Source organism: Camelina sativa, chromosome 14, assembly GCF_030686135.1.
Source record: "Camelina sativa cultivar CO46 ecotype springtype chromosome 14, ASM3068613v1".
NCBI lineage: Eukaryota > Viridiplantae > Streptophyta > Magnoliopsida > Brassicales > Brassicaceae > Camelina > Camelina sativa.
Window position 1 is genome coordinate 25,258,597 of NC_141893.1, and position 23,556 is coordinate 25,282,152.

At 40.7% G+C, this 23,556-nt stretch overlaps 1 protein-coding gene and 1 non-coding gene across 2 annotated transcripts; both read right to left on the reverse strand.

Annotated features, from left to right (window-relative positions):
- Nucleotides 1–1,403: 1,403 nt before the first annotated feature.
- Nucleotides 1,404–2,424, reverse strand: LOC104743856 (uncharacterized). The gene is made up of 4 exons (XM_010464893.2): nt 2,349–2,424; nt 1,850–2,274; nt 1,649–1,717; nt 1,404–1,562 (listed from the first exon to the last, which is right to left on the reverse strand). Exons 1-4 carry the CDS (start codon nt 2,422–2,424, stop codon nt 1,404–1,406), a joined length of 729 nt encoding a protein of 242 aa, XP_010463195.2.
- Nucleotides 2,425–7,943: 5,519 nt separating this feature from the next.
- On the reverse strand, nt 7,944–8,050 carry LOC147928590 (small nucleolar RNA R71). Its single transcript, XR_015581029.1, has one exon. It is a non-coding gene; the product is annotated as a small nucleolar RNA R71 (small nucleolar RNA).
- Between the last annotated feature and the right edge of the window lie 15,506 nt (nt 8,051–23,556).

Below are 23,556 nucleotides of genomic sequence, written 5' to 3' on the forward strand. Positions count from 1 at the left end.
ACAGGCCTCCCTGCACCTGATGCTCAGTCTTCACTAGCTGTTAAGTATCACACCTCGAATTCCAACTAGCGACATCCCTCTTTATCCCGACCCAATGATAATCCCGCTTGAGGTCACGATACATCTTGGTCGCTCCAAGATGAACAGAGAACTTGCTCAAATGAGCCTCTCTCAGAATCTCCTGCCTCAGGCCCTCATCCTTGGGCACACAAACCCGACATGCACCAAGATAGTCCCATTAGCAGAGACCTGATACTCTGAACCTTCCACCTTAGAGGCATTCACCAGCCCCTCATCACTCTCCTGAGCCAACCGCACTCTACTCAGAAGGTCCGCTTTGTCAACTACCTCCAGTCCCAATGGGCTTGTGAAATAGCACATAACCTCAAGGTACTAATCTCACTCACCAGAGACTCCATATCCTGCTCCTGAGCAGAAGCCGCCCGCTTCCTGCTCAGAGCATCTGCAACCAAGTTAGCTTTACCGGGGTGTTAAGCTATATCCAGATCATAATCTGCCACCAACTCCATCCACCATCTCTGCCACAAATTCAGCTCAGGCTGAGTGAAGATATACTTCAGGCTCTTATGATCTGTGTACACCTGTACCTTTCCGCCATAAAGATAAGATCTCTAAATCTTAGAGCGAAAACCACAACTACCATCTCCAAGTCATGAGTAAGGTAGTTGCCCTCATGCATAGGCAATGACCTTCCCCTCTTGCATCAGCACACACCCCAAACCAACTCTGGAAGCATCTTTATACACCACATATGGCTTATCCTGCTCCGGCAAGGCTAATATTGGAGTACTCGTCAACATCTGCTTCAGGCTCTCAATAGCCGTCTCACACTCCGGCGACCACACAGAGGAAACATCCTTCCCTGTCAGCTTATTCATCGGTTATGCCATACTCGCAAAACCCCTCACAAACTTCTTGTAGTACCCTGCCAACCCAAGAAAACTCCTGATCTCTGTGGCATTCTGCAGTCTAGGCCAATCCCTGATGGCCTGAATCTTCTCTGGATCCACAGAAACTCCTGCTACAGAAACAACATGACACAAGAAACCCATCTCCCTCTACCAGAAACTGCTCTTGCTCAGCTTAGCGAAAAGCTTCAGCTCATGCAACTTCTTCAGAACTGCTTTGAGATGGATCTCATGCTCCTGAGGACTCTTGGAATACACCAGGATGTCATCGATGAAGATGATGACAAACTCATCCAGAAACTCCTGGAATACGCTGTTCATCAACCTCATAAATGCAGCTAGTGCATTGGTCAAACCAAAGGGCATCACCACAAACTCATATTGCCCATACCTCACCCTGAAAGTTATCTTCCTGACATCCAACTCATCTATCAGAATCTGATGATAACCTTACGCCAAATATATCTTGGAGAATCAAGTAGTACCCCTCAACTGATCCAATAACTCATCAATCCGCAGGAGAGGGTACTTGTTCTTCACATTCACTCTGTTCAGACCTTGATAATCTATACACAAGCGGAAATTTTCGTCCTTCTTCTTAACAAAAAACACCGGCGCCCCCACGGTGAAGTACTAGGACGAATGAATCCCTTGCCCAACAAATCCTCTAACTGCTTCTTCAGCTTTGCCATCTCTGCTGGAGCCATCCTGTAAGGTGCCTTAGATAATGGCGTAGTCCCTGGTTCTAACTCAATCGTGAAGGGATCAAACCGAGATGGTGGTAACCCCTGCAACGACTAAAAAACATCCTCAAACTCACGAACCACAGGGATCTCACCCACACCGACCTGTCCTACAGACTCCAACATCGATATTGTAGCCAAATATGCCTACCGACTTTTCCTGATCATCTTCTTTGCCTGCACAGCTGAGATAACCAGACTCCCCGAGGTCGGCCTCACTCCCTCATAAAACCAACTCTTCGCCCCGGGCCTCTCAAACACAACCCTACCCCGATGACAATCCAGATGTAATCTATAATGGTGCAACCAATCCATGCCCAATATCACGTCATACAACTCCACTGGACTGATAACCAGATCTGCCAGCATTAACTCTCCAGCCACCTGTATATCTACATCTCTAGCCCGTCCATAGACATGGATAATCTTGCCTCCAGTAACCTTAACGATCCTGAACCGCTCCCTGGGATCTCCATAAATGTTGCTCCTCTCGGCACACTCTGGGGTAACGAAGTAATGAGTAGCTCCGGAGTCGAACAACACATGAGATGGGAAACCTCCCACCAATAAGGTCCCAACACAAATCTTATGCACTAAAAACCCTAACATTCATCATAGACAAAAATAAAATCCAAAAAGTGACAGAAAACCACAAAGTCAAGTTTATAAATTATACCTGTGATCGCGTTAGCACTGGTTCCTCCCGTCTCCACTGTCTTGTACACACGCGGTGCCACTGGCAAAGGCAACATTGTCTGTCCCGCCTGCTGCACTCATGTCTGCACTGCCGCCATAGCCATCAGATGTAGCTTAGAACATGACGCTCTGAGATGCCCCGCCTCTCTGCAATGGTAACACACTCGAGTCGTTCCGGTGCTGGCTGGTTGCCCCTCTGTGGACAACTCACCACCCTGTGCTCCAAACTCCCACACCTGAAGCATCCTGCACCACTAGACCCCGATCTCTGCATAGTATCAAACTTCCCCTTCTGACCCTGTGCAGGCTTGCCGTCCTTGCTAGGAACAAAATGAGACTGAGTCTGCTTTGGCTGCGCCGGAGGACTGACCACCACTACCTGTGACCTCAAGTGATCCTCTATCCCAGCTTCAGTTTCCACCAGCTCTGCTCTCGTAGCATAGCTCCTCACTCTGCAATGAGTCCTCAAATTATCACGTAGAGCCAACAAGAACCTCCGCACCTGAGCCGACTCAGGCTCCAAATCCCGACCTGCATACCCCACAAGCCGACTGAACTCAGCGTCCAGCTCCCTCACAGTACGGTTACCCTGAGTTAACCCCAAGAACCGCACCTCCATACGATCAAGTGCCTCCTGCGGAAAATACTTGGTGCTGAACTCTCCCACAAAGTCCATCCAAGTCATCTCACGCTGCACTCTCCGTGCTGTCACCGACCTCCACCAGACCCTCGCATCTCCTCAAAGGTGGTGCGCTACCAAGTCTACTCGATACTGGTCGGGACACCAAAGCGACTGGAAAATATCCTATATCCACTCTCTCCACTCATTCGTTGCACTCGGATCTGTGCCTCCTGAGAAAAATCCTGCACCCACATGTTGTAGCTGCAGCAACATCTGAACATACTGAGCATCCACTACCTTGGCCCCCGGCTGCACACCCGCCTGCACTCCAGCTACAGGCTGCACCACTGGACCCTGCCCACCAGCCATTGGCTGCACTACTCGAACCGGCCCACCATCCACTGGCAGCACAACTGGAACCTGCCTACCATCCACTAGCGGTGCCACTACTGGAAGTCGTGCCAAAACCTGAGATAGCAAGCCCACCAGGACATTCTCTCTACCTGGAACACCCTCCGCTGCAACCCCCACTCCTGGGGCAACACCGTGGCCGAGACCGGGCCCTTTCGTCCTGCCGATTCCACCACTAGCTAGATCTCTAGACACACTAGGATGACCTGCGACTCTGCCACCTCCTCACTGGCCATAATATGGGTCACACTCTCACTGATCTCAGGAGCCTGTCCCCGCCCACGGCCACGCCCACGGCCACGCCCACGCCCACGACCACGACCATGACCACGCCCGCGACCAGCAGCTCTGATATGATTCTTGAGGCTCTGATACTACTTGATATTATTCTCCCAAGGAATCGACACCTTTGAGTTGGTAGATAGAGACACCTTAATTCTAAAGACAAAGAAGCCTTAAGAATAAGGATGATGGAATGAATGGTTGCACAAGAGTTGCGGAAAAACTCTTGATATACCGGTTTGATCTTTCAGCCTCGCACCAAAAAGATCAGATCTCTCAGCCTCGCACCAAAGAGATCGTGGTTTTGACTATTGGAATCACACCAAGTAGTCGATTTTGATTGTTGTAATCACACCAAGCAATCGGTTTTGTTCACAAAGAACAGAAGAGAATCACTCTCAAAAGAAAAGAAAAAGTATTGATAAAAAGTTGGATTGATTATTTCACTACTCTTACATGAGTTTATGTAGGATAAGAAAACTTGATAACAAAGCCAAGTATTATTCTTGAAACTTAAAACAATAATGATAGATAGTTGAATGAAGATTCAACTCTTGAAGTTTGCCTTCCCAAGGTGAGTTGAACTCCATTTTCGTCACTGCTCTTTGACCACAAAATAAAGTGATTATTTTGGGCTTTTTTGGACTTGAATTAGGCTCAAAGTGGGCTGGACTTGATAGACATCATCCCCAATAGAATTTTCCATGCTCTCTTAGGCCATAAACTCTTGAATTAGCCCATTAAGTGCATTCCTTCATCTTCTCTCTCTTTGACTCTTTGGTCCAACTTGTTGATGAGAAACAACATGGGCTGTATCTTTTCTTTACCTTGGACTTAGTAGAAATCACTCCTGGTTGTCATACATAATTCTGGAATGTCCTAAACCAATTGGACCTAAAACTCTTCAAGTGTAGAATTAGATTCACCTGATTTTTAAAATGAATAACTCCTTCATCTGAACTCTGATTGGACTGATTCCACCTCTTGATATGCTCTAGATGAGGTAAGAATGTATCTTAAATGGTTGTTTGGCTGGAGGAATTTATCTTCAATTTCTTTTGTGTTGAACAAGGTTCAAGGATTTTCTTGCATGGTCTCATGATCATATCATACCCCTCCTCTTGAAAAAATTTCGTCCTCGAAACTGTAAGGCCTTGGGTTGGAGAGTGTAGAATTGATTCTGGTGGATTCTCTTTGATGGAATATATGATTCCATATTGTTGACCATGAGGCAGAAGTGCACCCCTTTCTGTGAGACCTTTCTTTATTCCTTCAAAATCCAAAACTTGCTCTATCTTGTTGGACCATAAGTGGAACGTTGGCTTTTTCTCTACTTGTTCCCATAATCCCTTTTAGTCTGTTTTTGGTTTAAAAAATGCTGAACCTCCAAAAACAATGTCCACTGTGTCCACCATTTTGAAATCCAAGGTATATACTTCAACTGTAAAAAATATTGGATACCTCTTTGTTGGTGGATTAGCTGAATCATCCATACTGCCAAGGTTGTTAATAATGGTGCTTTCCTTTGCGTCTACCTCAGTCTTATCTTTGCTGACATCTTTCTGCTCTGGTTCCTCGGCTTCCGTTTGCTCACTCAATGAATTTTTTATTTCCAACATATTATTCTGAACCAGCAACTCTTTATGCTCCTTTGGTGATGGTTTCAAAACAAAAGCAACTAATGTTCATATATTTTGCTCTGTTTTCCCTTAGTATATTCAGATCTTTTGCATGATTTTCTATCTCATTTGTCCATTATTGCATAGTTTTAGAACTGTTTATGCATTATAGTAGATTTGCATTGCATTTGCATAGTTTCTTGCATAAACAGGTGATTTTGGATCCTAAGGAGCATGGAAGTGATGCTGAAGCAGATTGGAGCTGTCAAGAGAAGGAAACAAGGGATTTGGAGCTGAAGAATCAAGGTCCAGAAGTCCACTCGACCACCCACTCAACCAAGCAGTCGGACGTGTGCGGAGAAAGACTCGACCGGATGGGAGAAGCAAAAGAAGAAGCCACTCGACCAGCACTCGACCGAGCACCTGGTCGAGTTGACCAAGCCGCCCACTTATTTTGTCTTTTAGTACTTTTAGGGCTTCCCTTCCTTTCCTATAAAAGGCCTTGTACCCTGCAGCCACAAAAAAAGAGAGACTTTTTAGAGTACAATCCTAGACCTAGTATTTACTCTTTTGGGGAATTATTCCTTTTGCTTTTTATTTTGATTAGATCTTTTAGCCACTTTTGTTTATTTTTAAGAAATCTTTGATACTTGTTGGTTCCATAACTTTCAAAGTATTATGAATTTGAGTTTGATTTCTTCTTCAATATTATAGATCTTCATCTCATCTTTCTAATTATGCAAGTTTCATTGATTTCTGGGTTTATGAATTTGTTCATCATGTTTTGTGATTGTGAGTAGTGACTTAGGATCTTGAGGATGGATTAGGGTGGATAAAGGTTATGGTTGTTTGGATTGGTCAAGATTGATTGCTTAATATCTCTTATGGGTTACATATGCTCTATGCTATTCTTATACAGAGAGGGTAAGGGTAGATCTTAAGCTTCTTAGCATCATACCAATGTCTAAGTTGTTAGATAAGGCTAATACTAGAGATTATCATGAAGCATACTAAGAGATTAGATGTTTTGTTGATTTTTGACATTAATGATCTGGTTGTTTAATGCTTGCTTGATATGTAATAGCTAGTGAGAACTGGGTTTAAGAAGTATCCTGACTTGATTGTTATTGTCATGAGAATGGATTAACATGTATTAGAAGATCATTATCTAGAGATAGCTCATTGTTGATTGAGGTTTGTTGACCAATTTAGATAGCCATAGCTTGAGTCCATCCCATGAATCCATCCTTAGGATCTTTCTTTGTTTATTGATTTCCTGTTTAAGTATTGTTAATTAATTGTTGCTTGCTCTGTTTCAATATTTGCTCTGTTTCTGGCATTCGCTCATCAACTCGACCATCCACTCGATCGAGCATCCGATCGAGTGCTTGCTCGAGCTCCTTCCATAGTTCCTGTTTTATGTGCTGCATCTTCCTGTTTCATTCCCTGTTTCATTCTAGTTACATTGTCCTGTTACATTTTATTTAGTTTCTGTTTAATCCTGTGTCATTGCTTAGTTTGCTTACTATAATTTTTGTTCCTATTTCTCTTCATTATTGCCTTGATCATTCTGTTTACTTTGCATTTAGTGTCCTGTTTTACTAGGTTTACATTCTGCATTTCATAATCATCATTAGGTTGTTAGTGACAAACATCCTTCACATTTGGCTTAACTTAGATGAGTATTCATATCCTGATTGCATGCATCACACTCATTATGGTTTGACATCCTTTATTCTACAACAACATAAGGGTAATTGAAACACCTTGCATCCATCTTTATATTCATCATCATATCATATCATCCATCATCACCATAGAAACCAAGTTTCAATTTGGCGTCGTTGCCTGTTTGAGTGTTTATTTGTGACATTTAGGATTCATACAAGTCTAAGATTAAGTTCTATTGCTCCTTTAACCATTACTGATTCAAATTCTTGGTTGCTTGCATTTCAGGTACCCACTCGACATACAACTCGAGTACTCACTCGACCGTCTGCTGTTCGAGTACCTGATCGAGTCACAACCCGGATACAATTAGTCGTCTTGTCTCAGTCAGTCCGACCTTCACTCGAGCTTGTGCTCGACCGAGTGCTGTTCGAGTACATGATCGAGTCTGTTGATGCAAACAAGATCCAAGGGTAATCAGAATCTTCAGAGGTACCTTGATCACATCAACAGACTACCAAGAGATTTGAGACAGCAGAGAACAAGAATCCAACAAGAACAAGAGAATCAGTTGCTAATGGAGCAACAAAACAATCAAGATCCAAGACCAAGAAACATTGGTGCTGGAGATGCACCAAACACACTTAACCAAAGAGCTGGTATTGTGCCTCCAACAGTTGCTAATAATAATTATGAGATCAAAAGTGGACTGATCTCTATGATACAAGCAAATTAGTTGCATGGTTTGCCAATGGAAGACCCCCTAGACCATCTTGATGAGTTTGACAGGATTTTTAGCCTCACAAGGATAAATGGTGTAAGTGAGGATGGATTCAAACTAAGACTGTTTTCTTTTTCCCTTGGAGATAAAGCACACTTCTGGGAAAAGACCTTACCACCAGGAGCTATCACAACCTGGGATGGCTGCAAGAAAGCCTTCTTAGCTAAGTTTTTCTCAAATGCAAGGACCGCTAGATTGAGGAATGAGATCTCAAGTTTTGCACAGAGAAATAATGAAAGCTTTTGTGAGGCATGGGAGAGATTTAAAGGTTTCCAAACTCAGTGTCCCCACCATGGATTTAGCAATGAGTCTTTGCTCAGCACCTTATATAGAGGAGTTTTACCTAAGATAAGGATGCTTTTAGACACAGCTTCAAATGGAAATTTCCTCAACAAGAATGTAGAAGAAGGATGGGAGCTAGTAGAGAATCTAGCACAATCTGATGGGAACTACAATGAGGACTATGACAGAACAGTAAGGTTTGTCTCCAATGATCAAGATGAAAAGTACAAGAAGGACTTGAAGGTTTTTCATGAGAAGTTGGAAAAGATTCTACTAAGCCAACAAAAGAACATTCATTTCCTTGCTGAAGAACAAGCTCCAGTTCAAGATGGGGAGAATGAATTTGGAGAGATTTGCTACATGCAAAATCAAGGAGGATTCAAAGGTTACAATCAAGGAGGAGGATTCAAGAACAACAACCTCTCCTATAGAAGCAACAATATCGCCAATCCTCAAGATCAAGTCTACCCACCTCAACAACCCCAACAACAAAACAACTATGCCCCCAAACAACAATGATGTTCATATATTTTACCCTGTTTTCCCTTAATATATTCACATCTTTTGCATCCTTTGCTATCCTTTTTTTACCATTATTGCATAGTTTTAGGATTGTCCTTGCATTATAGTGTAGTTGCATTGCATTTGCATCTTTTCTTGCATAAACAGGTGATTTTGGAGCCTAAGGAGCATGGAAGCAATGATGAGGAGAAGTGAAGCAATCATGAGGAGAAAGCAAAAGAGTTAAGGCTGGAGAACCAAGGTCCGGAGTCCCACTCGACTGCCCACTCGACCAGACACTCGACTGTGTGCTGAGAGAGAATCGACCGAGTGGAAGGAGCACAAGAAAACCCAACTCGACCGGTCACTCGACCGAGCACCGGGTCGAGTTGGCCGAGCCCCCTGACTATTTTGTCTTTTAGCATTTTTAGGGCTTCCCCTCCTTTTTCCTATTTAAGGACCTTGTACGCTGCATCCACCAAGAGGCAGCTTTTTAGATATTCTCAAACCTAGTATTTTACCCTTTTTGGGAATTTATGCTTTTTGCACTTTTATTTTCTTAGATCTTGTACCTCTTTTGAAGGAAAAAACACAAGATTCTTCATACTTGTTTGTTTCATAACTTTCAAAGTATCAAGAATTCGAGTTTGATTCTTTCTCCAATATTGTAGATCTCTGTTTTATCTTTCTAATCATGCAAGTTTCGTGTTTTTCTGGGTTTATGACTTTGCTGTTCATCATGTGTGATTGTGAGTAGTTTCCTTAGCTCTTAGGGATGGTTTAGGCTGGATGGATGTTGCGGTTATTTGATTTGGTCAAGCTTGATTGTTGTAGATCTCTTCTAGGCTAGATGTTCTTAATGCTGATCCTATAACTGAGAGGGTAGGGTTTGATCTCAAGCTTCTTAGCATCACACCAATGTCTAAGGTGCATAGATAAGGCTAGATCTAGAGATTATCATTAGGCTTGCTAAGAGATTAGAAGTCTTGTTTGATTCTTGACATAATGCTTGCTTGTATAGATTCTTTACTTTGTGAGAACAAGTCTAGAAATATATGAGCTTGATTGTTTTTGCCATGAGAATGGATTAACATGTTCTTAGAGATTAATGTCTAGAGATTAGCTCATGTTGATTGAGGTTTGTTGATCAAGTTAGATAACCACAATCTAAGTTCAGCCCATGAATCAATCCCTAAGACCTTCCTTGTCTATTGATTTCTTAGTCTAAATTTTGTTGTTTGATCGTTGTTTGATTTACTTTTGTCTTGCTCTATTTTGTATGCATTGCTCTGTTTTACGTTTTTGTCCAGCTCGACCCTGCACTCGATCTACACTCGATCGAGTGCTTGCTCGAGTTCATTCCCAGAACTCTTGTTTATGATTTGTGTATGTCCTGTCTTGTTTCTTATTTCATTCTAGTTGCATTTCTGTTGCATTCATTTAAGTTTTCTGTTCATTACTTTCCTTGCATTAGTTCATTACCTGCATTACTATACTTTGATCTCTGTTCTAGTTTCATTATTGCCATAATCATTATGTTCATTACATTTAGTATCTTGTCCATTCAGCTTTTACATTCTGCATTTTACATTCTGCAATAGGTTGTTAGTGAAAAACACCCTCTATAATTGGCTTAACTTAGACAAGTATTGCACACCTTGATTGCTTGCATTCACTCATTTAGGATTGATACCTCTTATACTACAATTGCATAAGGGGAATTGAAACACCCTGCTTTCACCATTGTTCATCATCATCATCACATCATTCATTCACATTCCATTTCACACACACACAAGAAAGGAACTCGTTTCAATTTGGCGTCAGCTTGCAAATAAACCAAACAACATCAAGGGTTCCAGCCTCAATTGTGTCCTCCACCAGGGTTTCAGACTAACCAAGACCAAGAACCAGATTTAAGGACTATGATATAACAAATGTTTCTTGGGCAAGAAAATGGGCAGATTGAGGATGCAAAGAAGTTTGCTGAGCTGAACCAAAAGCTTACTTCTCAATATAATGATCTCAACATCAAGTTTGAGAGTTTGAATTCTAGAGTGAAGTATATGGAGAGCAACATTGCTCTACTTCAGCCACAAAGCCTAATCAACTTCCTGGAAAAGCTATTCAAAACCCAAGGGAGTTTACTGCTAAAGCTGTTCATCTATATGAGGAAGCTGTCACTGAGGACAATGAAGTTCAAGATGGGGAGGATTCATCATTTATTGAAGCCCAGAGTAAAGATTTCACACAGCAAACTGAATCCGGAAAAGCACTCGACCTAGTGCTCGACCACACACACGATCGAGTGACTGATCGAGTGACCAGTCGAGTTGTTTCCCCTGAAGCTGTTAAACCTACTAAGTATATTCCTCCTGCTTATAAACCACCTCTGCCTTTCCCAGGACATTTCAAGGCACGAAAGCGGAAAGAACTAAGGGAAATCATTGAGAAGAAGGAAGCAATGGCTTTACAAGAAAAGGAAGTAATTGAGAAGAAAGATGTGATGGCCATTCAACAAGAGGTTATCATTGAGAAGAAAAAGGAAGATAGAGGACCCCCTTTGGAAAAATATGCTCAACATCCTTTCCTCAAGGAAATGCTTCTTGAATTATCCAAGCAAAAAGCTCAAGAATAAGATACCAAGGATTTGAAAGAGATTGGGAAAGCTATTATCCCAACAAAGCTTGAAGATCTAGGGTCATTTAACCTACCTTGTTCCATCAGCTATATGCACTTCAACAAGTGTCTATGTGACTTGGGAGCTTCAGTGAGTTTAATGCCATACTCAATACTTGAGAAGTTGGGGTATGAACATTTTAAGCCCATCAACCTCTATATTGGCCTAGCAGGTGGATCAAAGAGGGATGTGGTTGGAGTAATTGAAAATTTTCCAGTCAAGATAGGGGAGGCTAGGATTCCAACTGATTTTGTGATCATGAATATGGATCAAGAGCCAGAAGATCCTCTCATCTTGGGGAGACCATTATTAGCCACAGCTGGGGCTGTAATTGATGTTAAGATGGGAACCATCAAGCTCCAACTTGCTAAAGACTTCACTATGAAGTTTGACATCAAGAACTCAGCACATCAACCTACTATTGAAGGTCAGCAATTTGTGGTAGAGAAAAAAGCTAATTGTGAAGCTTTTGAGGATGGAGAGGACCCTAGGATTAAACGTTCAGCACAAACCAAGACTGTTGAAGGGCTCAAAAATTCAGTTCAAAGGCTAACTGAATTAGTGGAGGATCTTCAAGTTCAGCTCAACAAGAGGTCTTTCAAGAAGGCAAGACCAAGGCTCAAAATTAAGAAGAAACAAGGTTCATGTGTTAAGAGTGAAGTGATCAAGGAGCAGCTTCACATTGATCAAGTGGTACCAGGGAGGATCTCATCACCTCCTTGGACTCTAAACCAAGCCTAAAAAGGCAATCAAAGTCAAGCTTAGTGAATTTAAACAAACTCACTAGGGAGGAAGTCCCTAAGGTATCATTGTAAATATGTTTAATTTTTCTTGTAGTTTTGATTTCTTTTCTTTTATGTTTAAGTTGGGCAGGTGAAACTGACTATTTTTGTGGTGTGGTGAATGATGAATAGAATGATGACTTATGAATGAATGGATGTCAGGGTGTTTCAATTCCCCTTATGCAATTGTAGTATAAGAGGTGTCAATCCAATCTGAGTGTTTGTGAACAATTAAGATGTGCATATGAGTCAAAGTCAAGCCAGATGTAAAGGTTGTTTGTCACTAACAATCCTATTATGAAATGGAAAGTGCAGAAAGTAAAACTACAAGAACTAGGAGCTAAATGCAAATGGAACAGAGTGATTATAATAGCAAGAACAGAAATAGAAACTATGTTGATGTAGAACTAATGCAAGATAAGTAATGAACAGAAAGCTAAATGAATGCAACAGAAATAAAACAGGAGTTAAACAGGACAATCACAAATCATAAACACAAGTTCTGGGGACGAACTCGAGCAAGCACTCGACCGAGTGTAGGTCGAGTACAGGGTCGAGCTAGACTAAACGTGAAAACAGAGCAACACAATAAAAACAGAGCAATGCAAAAACGAATCAAACAACAAGCAAGCAATGATATTTAGACTAAGATATTAATAAACAAAGAAGGCCTTGAGGAGGGATTCATGGGCTGAACTAATCATTGTGGTTATCTAACTTGGTCAACAAATCTCAAGCAAACTTTGAGCTAATCTCTAGACATACTATTCTAAGACATGTTTAATCCACTCTCATGGCAAGAAACAATCAAACCTATGCATTTCTAGACTTGTTCTCACAAAGTAAAGAATCTACACAAGCAGGCATTAGGCAATACATCTCAAACCAAACAAGACCTCTAATCTCTTAGCAAGCCTAATGGTAAGCTCTAGATCTAGCCTTATCTATGCTCCTTAAACATTGGTGTGATGCTAAGATGCTTGAAATCAAACCCTACCTTCTCAGATATAGGATCAGCATTAAGAACATCTAGCCTAGAAGAGATCTGCAACAATCAAGCTTGACCAAATCAAATAAACCACAAGATCAACCCATCCTAACCCATCCTCAAGGTCCTAAGCAAACTACTCACAAGAACACATGGTGAAATAAGTCAAAAACCCAGAAAATATTGAAACTTGCATTATTAGAAAGATGAAACAGAGATCTACAATATTGATGAAGAAATGAAACTCGAAATCTTAATATCTTGAAAGTTATGTAACCAACAAAATACAAGAATCTAGTCTTTCTTTCTTAAACAAGTACAAAATCTAAAAATAAAAGAAAGTGCAAAAGGAATAAATCTAAAAAAGGTAAAAACTAGGTTTTAGACTCTCTAAAAAGCTACTCTCTTGGTGGCTGCAGGTACAAGGGCCTTATATAGGAGATGAGGTGGAAGCCCTAAAAATACAAAAAGTCAAAGCAGTCAACGGCTCGGTCAACTCGACCAGTGCTCGGTCGAGTGGCTGGTCGAGCTGGCTTTTCTCGTGTATTCTCCACTCGGTAGAGTCCTTCTCAGCACACGGTCGAGTGTCTGGTCGAGTGTGCGGTCGAGTTGGATTCTGGACCTTGATTCTTCAGCCTTAACTCTCTTGTTTTCTCCTCATGATTGCTTCACTTCTCCTCAGCATTGCTTCCATGCTCCTTAAGCTCCAAAATCACCTGTTTATGCATGAAAAGATGCAAATGTAATGCAACTATACTCTAATGCATGATTAGTCCTAAAGCTACACAATAATGGCCTAAATGGATAGCAAAAGATGCAAAAGTTGTGAATAAACTAAGGGAAAACAAGGTAAAATATATGAACATCAGCAGGCCATTTTATGAGAGTGTAGATGGATTTAAGAAGATTTGGACTTGTAGAAGTGAATTCGCAAGCCCACTCGACCAGCCCACGAGAGGTACTCGATCGAGTGGAGTAGGAGATCAAGCCCAATAGATTCAAATTTCTCTTGTACGATCGAGTGGAGGGAGGAAGGAGTTCAAATTTCAAAATTTGGTCAAGCACTCGACCACGTGGGGTCGAGTGGCAGAAAACGAGAGTCAAAGATTCACAATTCAAATTTGAATGGTATGGACGCTCCACCCTTGTCTCCTTGTCCCCTTAGCTTCTTTATATAGGGCTAAACTCGATCCTAGACTTCTCACACTCTCACATTTGCTTAAAACATTAAAAATCTAGTTTAAAATCTCTCTCTAGTTCATCTTCTTGCTCAAGCTTAGTTCTTTTGGTTTTTGGGTCACTAACCTATTAACTTTGAGCTTTGAGTCTATTCCTTTCAAGTTTTCTTTCAAAATGTCTTCAAGGGCCACAAGATCATCTCAACAAGCCGTCGAATGCTCCTTGAATCGACGTGATGCACAATTAGCATCAAGAAGGTAAGCTCGTGGAGGTACTCGACCACCAACTCGAGCAGCCACTCGAACGAGTGCTGGTTCGAGTAGGCGGTCGAGTGGAGTGCCGAGAAGAAGACATCAGCCAGTTGAGGAGGATCCTGAGAAAACTGAAAGTGAGGAAGAGATGCAGTTCACTCTTCAAGAACACATGAGGAGGAACAAAACAAAAGGAAAGAGGCCAGCTGAAGATCAACAATAAGAGGAAGAAGTTGAGAGTGAGAGTGAAGAAGAAGAAGAAGGAGAAATGGGAGAAGAAGAACAATCATGTGGACTAACTACAAAACAGCTCTATGAAGCCTTCATGAGGATGAGCTTCCAAAGAACAAGATATCCACACAAGGAGACCATGGAGAAGCTGGGAATTGCTGAAGATGTAGAATTTCTTTTTGAGAAGTGCAACCTAAGCAAGTTCATGAGTTTGTGCATGGAGGGGTATAGAGAAGACAGCTGTGAGTTCTTAGCCACCATCAAGTTTCACTTCTACTCAACAATGGACAAGGAATCTGGACCTGGTTGTTGTGATTTCACCATCAAGGGTAAGAGATATGAGCATTCATTTAAGAAGATAGCCAATATCTTTGGTTTTGAAGTTGGTAGTCAAAGGAATATGATGATTCCAAGGGAAGAGCTATTCTCTGTTTGGGAAACCATTGGAGACAACTACACCTACTCATCCTCCAAGTCCAAGAGCTCAAAGATAAGGAGCCCAGTCCTAAGGTACTTCCACAAGGCACTAGCAAACACTTTCTTTGCTAGAAAAGAGACTGGAAATGTGGATGAGGGAGAACTCAAGATGATTGATGCAACACTCAATGGTATCATCCTCCAAGCAAGAAATGGCACCATCATCCTTGGGAGTAGTGTGGAGACTGATCTTGCCATGCTCCTTATTGACCAAATGATATACTATAGAAGTTGGGTGAGCAAGTTGCACAAGAGGGGCTCAACTGGAGTTCTAACCATTGGAGGCATCATCAATCCAATGCTAGTGGCTGCAAAATTACCACTTAGAGGAGAGCAAGCAAAGCCAAGATGGATTGACACCAACTACCTCACCTCTACTCTCATTCTAGCCAAAGAGATGCACAATGGGAAGCACCTCTTCAACTTTGAGCTTCCAACACTAGGGAAGACTCAACTTATTCTACCCAACAAGGAGCTTACAACCATAAGTGAAGGGGTGAACATTGATTTTGGCCAGCTGCTGAATTCTTGTTTGATGGGACAACCTAAGTGAGAGTGGATGAAGCTTAAGATGTAGATATGGCTGATGGGGAAGAGCAATTTTACTTTGAAAACTATGAGCCAAGCCAAAGAGATAGTAGAGGAGTGAGAGAGACTAGCAAGAGGTTGACACTCCTACAGAAGTGGAACAAGTGGCAAGGAAAAAACATGGGCAAGCTGAAGGAGAAGATGGGAAGGATGGCTAAGTCCATCAAGAGATTAAAGAAGGAAATTGCTGAATTAAAGAGTGGGAACTCTTCACCAACACCATCTAGTCCTTTGAGGAGGAGTAGCTCAACAAGAGCATTATCTAGAGCTGATCTAGCAATGGAACCGGCAAGAGCTTTAATGCAGGAGCCAATTCAGAGGAGGAGAAGGTCAAGTCGCCCAGAACAACAATCGGCAAGTCACTCGACCGGCTCACTCGAGCAACCACTCGACCGAGCACCTCCAATGCACTCGGCCGAGCACTTGCCCAGACCTCCTTATGGTTTTCCAGCTCCAGTAGGCTATCCCTTTGGCCAAGCTTACCCTCCCATCCCTCCCCAATACTTCATGGATCCAGCTCTCTTGCAGCAGTACTACCAGCAGCAAGGCCAACAATTTTTCCCACCACCACCCATTCGGCAACCAACTCGACCACGCCACTCGACCGGGCACTCGACCGAGTACCAGTCGATTGCCATCATCGAGTTGCCACCCTCTCCACCTCCAAGTCCACCACAAGACCCCCACTACACATATGAAAGCATGAATGAGGATGTGGACAGCTTCTTCCACAATCCATGAGGTAACATCATCACCAAACCTTTGTAAATACCATTGCATCTCTACTTTTGTTTTGTTTTAAGTCTTGAATCTTCTCTCAAATTTCTCTTACACAAGGGACTATGGAATTTAAGTTTGGGGGAGGGTTTGAGATAGTATTTGATGCTGTGTTTTGTTTTCTTATTTCAATTTTTTAGCATAAACATGTTAGTACTTGCATTTCATCTATGGCATAGAAAAACCCTAAAAATTTGAATTTTTTTGCAAAAATCTTTACAAAAACAGAGTGTTCATGTAGTTTGTATTGCATATTAGCATCTTGTTTAGCTTGTTTCATATAGGACTGCTTCATATTTGCATTAGGGATCTATGATGAGTTTTCCTTGTTAGCTTGTTTAAATTTACTAAACTAGGATCAATGCCCAAGTTAATAGTACTTTGATGCTAGTTGAGTGGTTAGAAGCATAAGGTTGAACCAACTCTTGAATTCATGCATTGCATTTGGTCTAAATTGAAGCATGTTGTGATTTGATACCATTTCCTATTTATAAGAACCTAATATTGACTTTTAATATCAATTTTTGCATTGCTTTAAACTCATGGATACCATATACATATTTGAATCATTTTTTTTTTCCTTTCTACCACTCTTGTTGATCCAAGTAGCTGATTGCACCATTAAAATCAGTTTCGCCTACCCTTAACCTACCCTTCTTTCAAGCCATGTTTATTCTTGTGTGTCTGAGGCCTTTTTTGGGATTGAGCTTGGTAGAAAGTGTTAGGTTTGAGCTGACAAGAATATTGCCTTGTGTAGTTCTAGTTTGCAATTTTCAAACTAGATAGGACTAGGTGGTTTAATTGTTGGGTTTGGGATTTGGTTGTTTAGAAAAAGAAAAGAAAAGAGAAAAGAAAGAGAAAGAAAAGGTTATAATCTTTAGGAGAGGAATGTGTTTTAGAAAATGTAAACTCTAGTGAAAGAATGGGAAGTATGAGATTGTTAAAGATGGTTCTGGTCAAGGAAAAGAAAGAAAGAAAAGAAGAGTATAAAGAAAAGCTTTTATGTCTTAAGAAGTAAGAAGAAAAGGGAACCATAGCAATAAGAAAGAAGTCCCCATTCCACTAGTTGATTCAAATAAGAAACCTCTCCTAAGGCTTAAAAACAAAAAGAGAAAAAGGGTACTTGAGAAGAGAAGAAGACAAAGGGTAGAACTAGGATCATTTGAGTTTAGAATGATAGGATCAAACACTTTGGTTACTTTTGGATAGACAATGTTTTGTTCTTGTATGTGTCTAAGTGTTCTTACCTTTAGCATTCTTCTAAAGCTCAATCCATTTTTTTTATGAGAGAACCACTATATTGATAAGCCCTACTCTAAAGAGAGACCATCATTGTCTCTAAACCTTTATTACCAAGCCAAATGAGTTTAAGCATTGCATAAGTTGATTCATGTTCTTGCTTAATAAATGTAAAAGGAAATGGTTGATTTGAATGCATGTGGATATTTAAGGCTCAAATCAGTAAAGGTTGTGATATGCTTGTCTAAAATCTTTAAGTACAACTCATTCAACTTGCATCATAGTACTAGTAACATGGACATTGATTCTAGCTAGTTTGTTAGCAAGCTTTAGGAGCTGAGATCCCACTTTCAAACCTCACCTACCTTCTTGTGTCTTTCATTTGCTTGAGGGAAAGCAAAGACTAAGTTTGGGGGTGTTGATGTTCATATATTTTGCCCTGTTTTCACTTAGTATATTCACATCTTTTGCATGATTTTCTATCTCATTTGTCCATTATTGCATAGTTTTAGAACTGTTTATGCATTAGAGTAGATTTGCATTGCATTTGCATAGTTTCTTGCATAAACAGGTGATTTTGGAGCCTTAGGAGCATGAAAGTGATGCTGAAACAGATTGGAGCTGTTAAGAGAAGGAAACAAGGGATTTGGAGCTGAAGAATCAAGGTCCGGAAGTCCACTCGACCACCCACTCGACCAAGCACTCGGCCGTGTGCGGAGAAGGACTCGACCGGATGGGAGAAGCAAAAGAAGAAGCCACTCGACCTGCACTCGACCGAGCACCTGGTCGAGTTGACTGAGCCGCCCACTTATTTTGTCTTTTAGCATTTTTAGGACTTCCCTTCCTTTCCTATAAAAGGCCTTGTACCCTGCAGCCACAAAAAAAAAAACTTTTTAGAGTACAATCCTAGACCTAGTATTTATCCTTTTGGGGAATTATTCTTTTTGCTTTTTATTTTGCTTAGATCTTTTAGCGACTTTTGTTTATTTTTAAGAAATCTTTGATACTTGTTGGTTCCATAACTTTCAAAGTATTAAGAATTTGAGTTTGATTTCTTCTTCAATATTGTAGATCTTCATCTCATCTTTCTAATCATGAAAGTTTCATTGATTTCTGGGTTTATGACTTTGTTCATCATGTTTTGTGATTGTGAGTAGTGGCTTAGGATCTTGAGGATGGATTAGGGTGGATAAAGGTTATGGTTGTTTGGATTGGTCAAAATTGATTGCTTAATATCTCTTATGGGTTAGATATGCTCTATGCTATTCTTATACTGAGAGGGTAAGGGTAGATCTTAAGCTTCTTAGCATCATACCAATATCTAAGTTCTTAGATAAGCTAATACTAGAGATTATCATGAAGCATGCTAAGAGATTAGATGTTTTGTTGATTTTTGACATTAATGATCTGGTCGTTTAATGTCTGTTTGATATGTAATAGCTAGTGAGAACTGGCTCTAAGAAGTATCTTGGCTTGATTATTATTGTCATGAGAATGGATTAAAATGTATTAGAAGATCATTGTCTAGATATAGGTCATTGTTGATTGAGGTTTGTTGACATAGCCATAGCTTGAGTCCATCCCATGAATCCATCCTTAGGATCTTTCTTTGTTTATTGATTTCCTGTTTAAGTATTGTTAATTAATTGTTGCTTGCTCTGTTTCAATATTTGCTCTGTTTCTGGCATTCGCTCATCAACTCGACCATCCACTCGATCGAGCATCCGATCGAGTTCTTGCTCGAGCTCCTTCCAGAGTTCCTGTTTTATGTGCTGCATCTTCCTGTTTCATTCCCTGTTTCATTCTAGTTGCATTGTCCTGTTGCATTTCATTTAGTTTCTGTTTAATCCTGTGTCATTGCTTAGTTTGCTTACTATAATTTATGTTCCTGTTTCTCTTCATTATTGCCTTGATCATTCTGTTTACTTTGCATTTAGTGTCCTGTTTTACTAGGTTTACATTCTGCATTTCATAATCATCATTAGGTTGTTAGTGACAAACATCCTTCATATTTGGCTTAACTTAGATGAGTATTCATATCCTGATTGCTTGCATCACACTCATTATGGTTTGACATCCTTTATGCTACAACTACATAAGGGTAATTGAAACACCTTGCATTCATCTCTATATTCATCATCATATAATATCATCCATCATTACCATAGAAATCAAGTTTCAGCAACTTCCTCTTCCTTAGAAACAAAAGACGTCCTTTCTCGTTGGTAACTTGGCGTGACAATAGATGCTCCACGATGGTGATGGTTGGGAACATATCGTTTCCTCAAAATAGACTCAATTCTGCCCAAGTCTCAATAGGGTGTTCTCCATTTCTCCTCCTGCTTATCACCAACTGATCCCACCAAGTAATAGCATAATCACAAAATCCAGTGGCTGCAAGTCGTACCTTCTTCATCTCGCAACAGCTTTGACAACTAAAAACTGACTCAATCTTTTTCTCCCATTCTAGGTATGCATTTGGGTCATTCCTGCCTTGGAAGGTAGGAATCTTCAACATCAAACTACCCATGTTATAATCCACTCGTCCTCTTGCTTCTCTAGCACTTCTTGGTCTCATATGGCTCCCTCTTGATGATTGACTACTATGATAATCATCAGCCCTTGCTACTCTAAGGTTGATCTCTTTCTCTTCTATGATGCAACATTTGTGGTCGTCTCTGTTGTGCCTCTGATTGGACTTCATCCAACCTCTCATAGATGATATTCATCTCAACCCACAACAACCACCGCATATCTCTCATAATTGCTTGAACTTGTCGATCATTAGATATCTTTCTTTTTTTTGTTTTTTTTTTCTGTTTGCCTTTTTTGTCTTTTTTTTCCTTGTTTCTTTTTTTCTAAATAAAATAAAATAGAAATAGAAGATGAAGAGATGGGAAGATAAAAAGAAAGAAAGGTGAAAAGATAGAAACATGGTAGATGGTAGATAGAAGATGAAAATATAGAATAATAAAATATCAAACTCAAGGGTGTGCTCTGATACTACTTGATATGATTCTTGAGGCTCTGATACTACTTGATATGATTCTCCCAAGGAATTGGCACCTTCGAGTTGATAGATAGAGACAACCTTAATTCTAAAGACAAAGAAGCCTTAAGAATAAGGATGATGTAATGAATGGTTGCACAAGAGTTGCGGAAAGACTCTTGATATATCGGTGTGATCTTTCAGCCTCGCACCTAAAAGATCGGATCTCTCAGCCTCGCACCAAGGAGATCAGAGTTTTGACTATTGGAATCACACCAAGTAGTTGATTTTGATTGTTGGAATCACACCAAGCAATCGGTTTTGTTCACAAAGAACAGAAGAGAATCACTCTCAAAAGAAAAGAAAAGGTTTTGATAAAAAGTTGGATGATTATTTCATTACTCTTACATGAGTTTATATAGGATAAGAAAACTTGGTAATAAAGCCAAGTATTATTCATGAAACTAAAAACAATAAAGATAGATAGTTGAATGAAGATTCAACTCTTGAAATTTGCCTTCCCAAGGTGTCCTTCCCAAGGTGAGTTGAACTTCATTTTCGTCACTGCTCTTTAACCAGGAAATAAAGTGATTATTTTTGGCTTTATTAGACTTTAATTAGACTCAAAGTAGGCTGGACTTGATAAACATCACCCCCAATAGAATTTCCCATGCTGTCTTAGGCCATAAGCTCTTGAATTAGCCCATTAAGTGCATTCCTTGATCTTCTCTCTCTTTGATTCTTTGGTCCAACTTGCTGATGAGAAACAACATGGGCTGTATCATTTCTTTACCGTGGGCTTAGTAGAAATCACTCATGGTTGCCATACATAATTCTGGAATGTCCTAAACCAATTGGACCTAAAACTCTTCAAATGTAGAATTAGATTCACCTGATTTTTAAAATGAATAACTCCTTCATCGTAACTCTGATTGGACTGATTCCACCTTGTGATATGATCTAGATGAGGTAAGAATGTATCCCAAATAGTTTGTTTAGCTGGAGGAATTTATCTTCAATTTCTTTTCTGTTGAACAAGGTTCAAGGATCTTCTTGCATGGTATCATGATCATATCAAGCCCCCACACCTCTAACCATCTGTATCACCAAGAACAGAAGGCTAAGCAAACAAAATGACCCTAACTACACAAAGAACACAACTCACCGTAAAATCACAAAGTAGGCTCTAAGAAGATGTTATAGGACCCCATGCCACACACAAGCATTCAATCCAACATCCACAACACAAAGCACACAGCGAACCCGTACCGAGAACCGTATAGGCTCTGATACCAATCTGAAACAACCCGACCTTTTTTTTTGTTTTTTTATCCTAATATCTAGTGATCCATACTCACTAGGAACCTACCCCAATCAATAACAATAGCGGATAACAATAATAAATCCAATAACCAATTAAGAAATGACAAACATCAATCCAACAACAATCCAGAACATAAAACAAATCATAAGCCAGCATTCCTAACATCGATTCTAGACCACTAAGTTCCACTCTAACATCCTAACAAATACATAGAGCAAACAACTGAGCCTCTAGAATATCCTCCTTCTACGATCACACTTTGTCTTTACCTGCACCACAAACACAAATTGAGATGCATGAGTATTTTATAAACACTCAGTAAGGCAATCCTCCCATCTACTGGTCCATACACATAAGCAATAGAGGCATTTATAACCATCGACCAATAATCAATAACCAAACAACAAACCAGACATCTGCATCGATTGAAACCAACCCATGCATCGAGCGACACAAACTAGGGTTGCATTGACCGACATAAGCTTGCATCGACCGATACAAGCTTGCCTCGACTGACGCAAGGTTCACTTGCATCGACTGACACGCACACTGCATCGACCGACGCATGCTCGACATTTCACGAAAATCCCTATTTGCACTGACCGACGCCTCCACATGGCATCGACCGACGCTCCTAGGTCAATCCGCGTCGTTCTCGCATTGCATCGACTGACGCACAAAGTGCATCGACCGATGCACATGCCGAGCCTCATTTTTCCCCGAAGGTTCTCGTTGGATCTTCGTCCCTAAACCACCAAAACACACAAACCAAGGCAACAAAAGCTTCCCAAATCTCCTAGCGACACAACAACGTACGAACAAGCCAATAAAACACATAAAACAAACAGATCAGAGAAATCTCCAGCTTAGATAAGCCATGGTCATTCAATTACCTTTGCCAAAGAGGATTCTGACCCTAAAACGAAAGATCTATGCTCCTAGAAAGATCCTACAACGTTCCTAGCTTCAGATCTCCAAAGAACAGCCACCAAACCCCAGGAATCTCACTAAGAACACTCAATGACACTTTCTTTCTTTTCTTACTCTCAGAAACGGCTAAACTCGGCCACAAGACGACAAAGTCTCTTTTTATAGTCGACTCAAGGGTTTCCTAACCCCCAAAACGCAGCCAAAACACGCGTTTAACTTAACCTCGTCCGCACAACCAACCTTGTATCGACCGACATACTTGCATCGACCGATGCACCTCCCTAACCGGGATTCTGGTTCGCGGATGTTACAAAAAGGCTTATCAATTCTCTATGCCCCATTACTGGTTCCAATTTAAGAATTTTCTAGATGAAATGTCCCTCTGATTCAGAGTTGTAACCCTTCTAGTTGTCCTCCTGGTAACAACCTCAAACTTCACTTGGTACGTTTCTTTGCCTGCGACTCTAGTGGCGCTCATTTCATGGTTTATTCTGTGCTCATTTCAAGATTTAATAGCCACTATAAATGTTTGTAGTACCAGTTGTTTGTCATAATAATTATTGCGACTGATCAATCATCTTATGAAA

What these genes read in the sequence shown, in the direction of transcription:
- LOC104743856 (XM_010464893.2), bottom strand. Translation starts at nt 2,424, where the DNA reads ATGTTGCCTTTGCCAGTGGCACCGCGTGTGTACAAGACAGTGGAGACG. An exon ending in CAGTGCTAACGCGATCACAG is followed by an intron (nt 2,275 to 2,348) that starts GTATAATTTATA and finishes GATGAATGTTAG; the next exon opens with GGTTTTTAGTGCATAAGATT. An exon ending in TGGTTATCTCAGCTGTGCAG is followed by an intron (nt 1,718 to 1,849) that starts GCAAAGAAGATG and finishes TAGTCGTTGCAG; the next exon opens with GGGTTACCACCATCTCGGTT.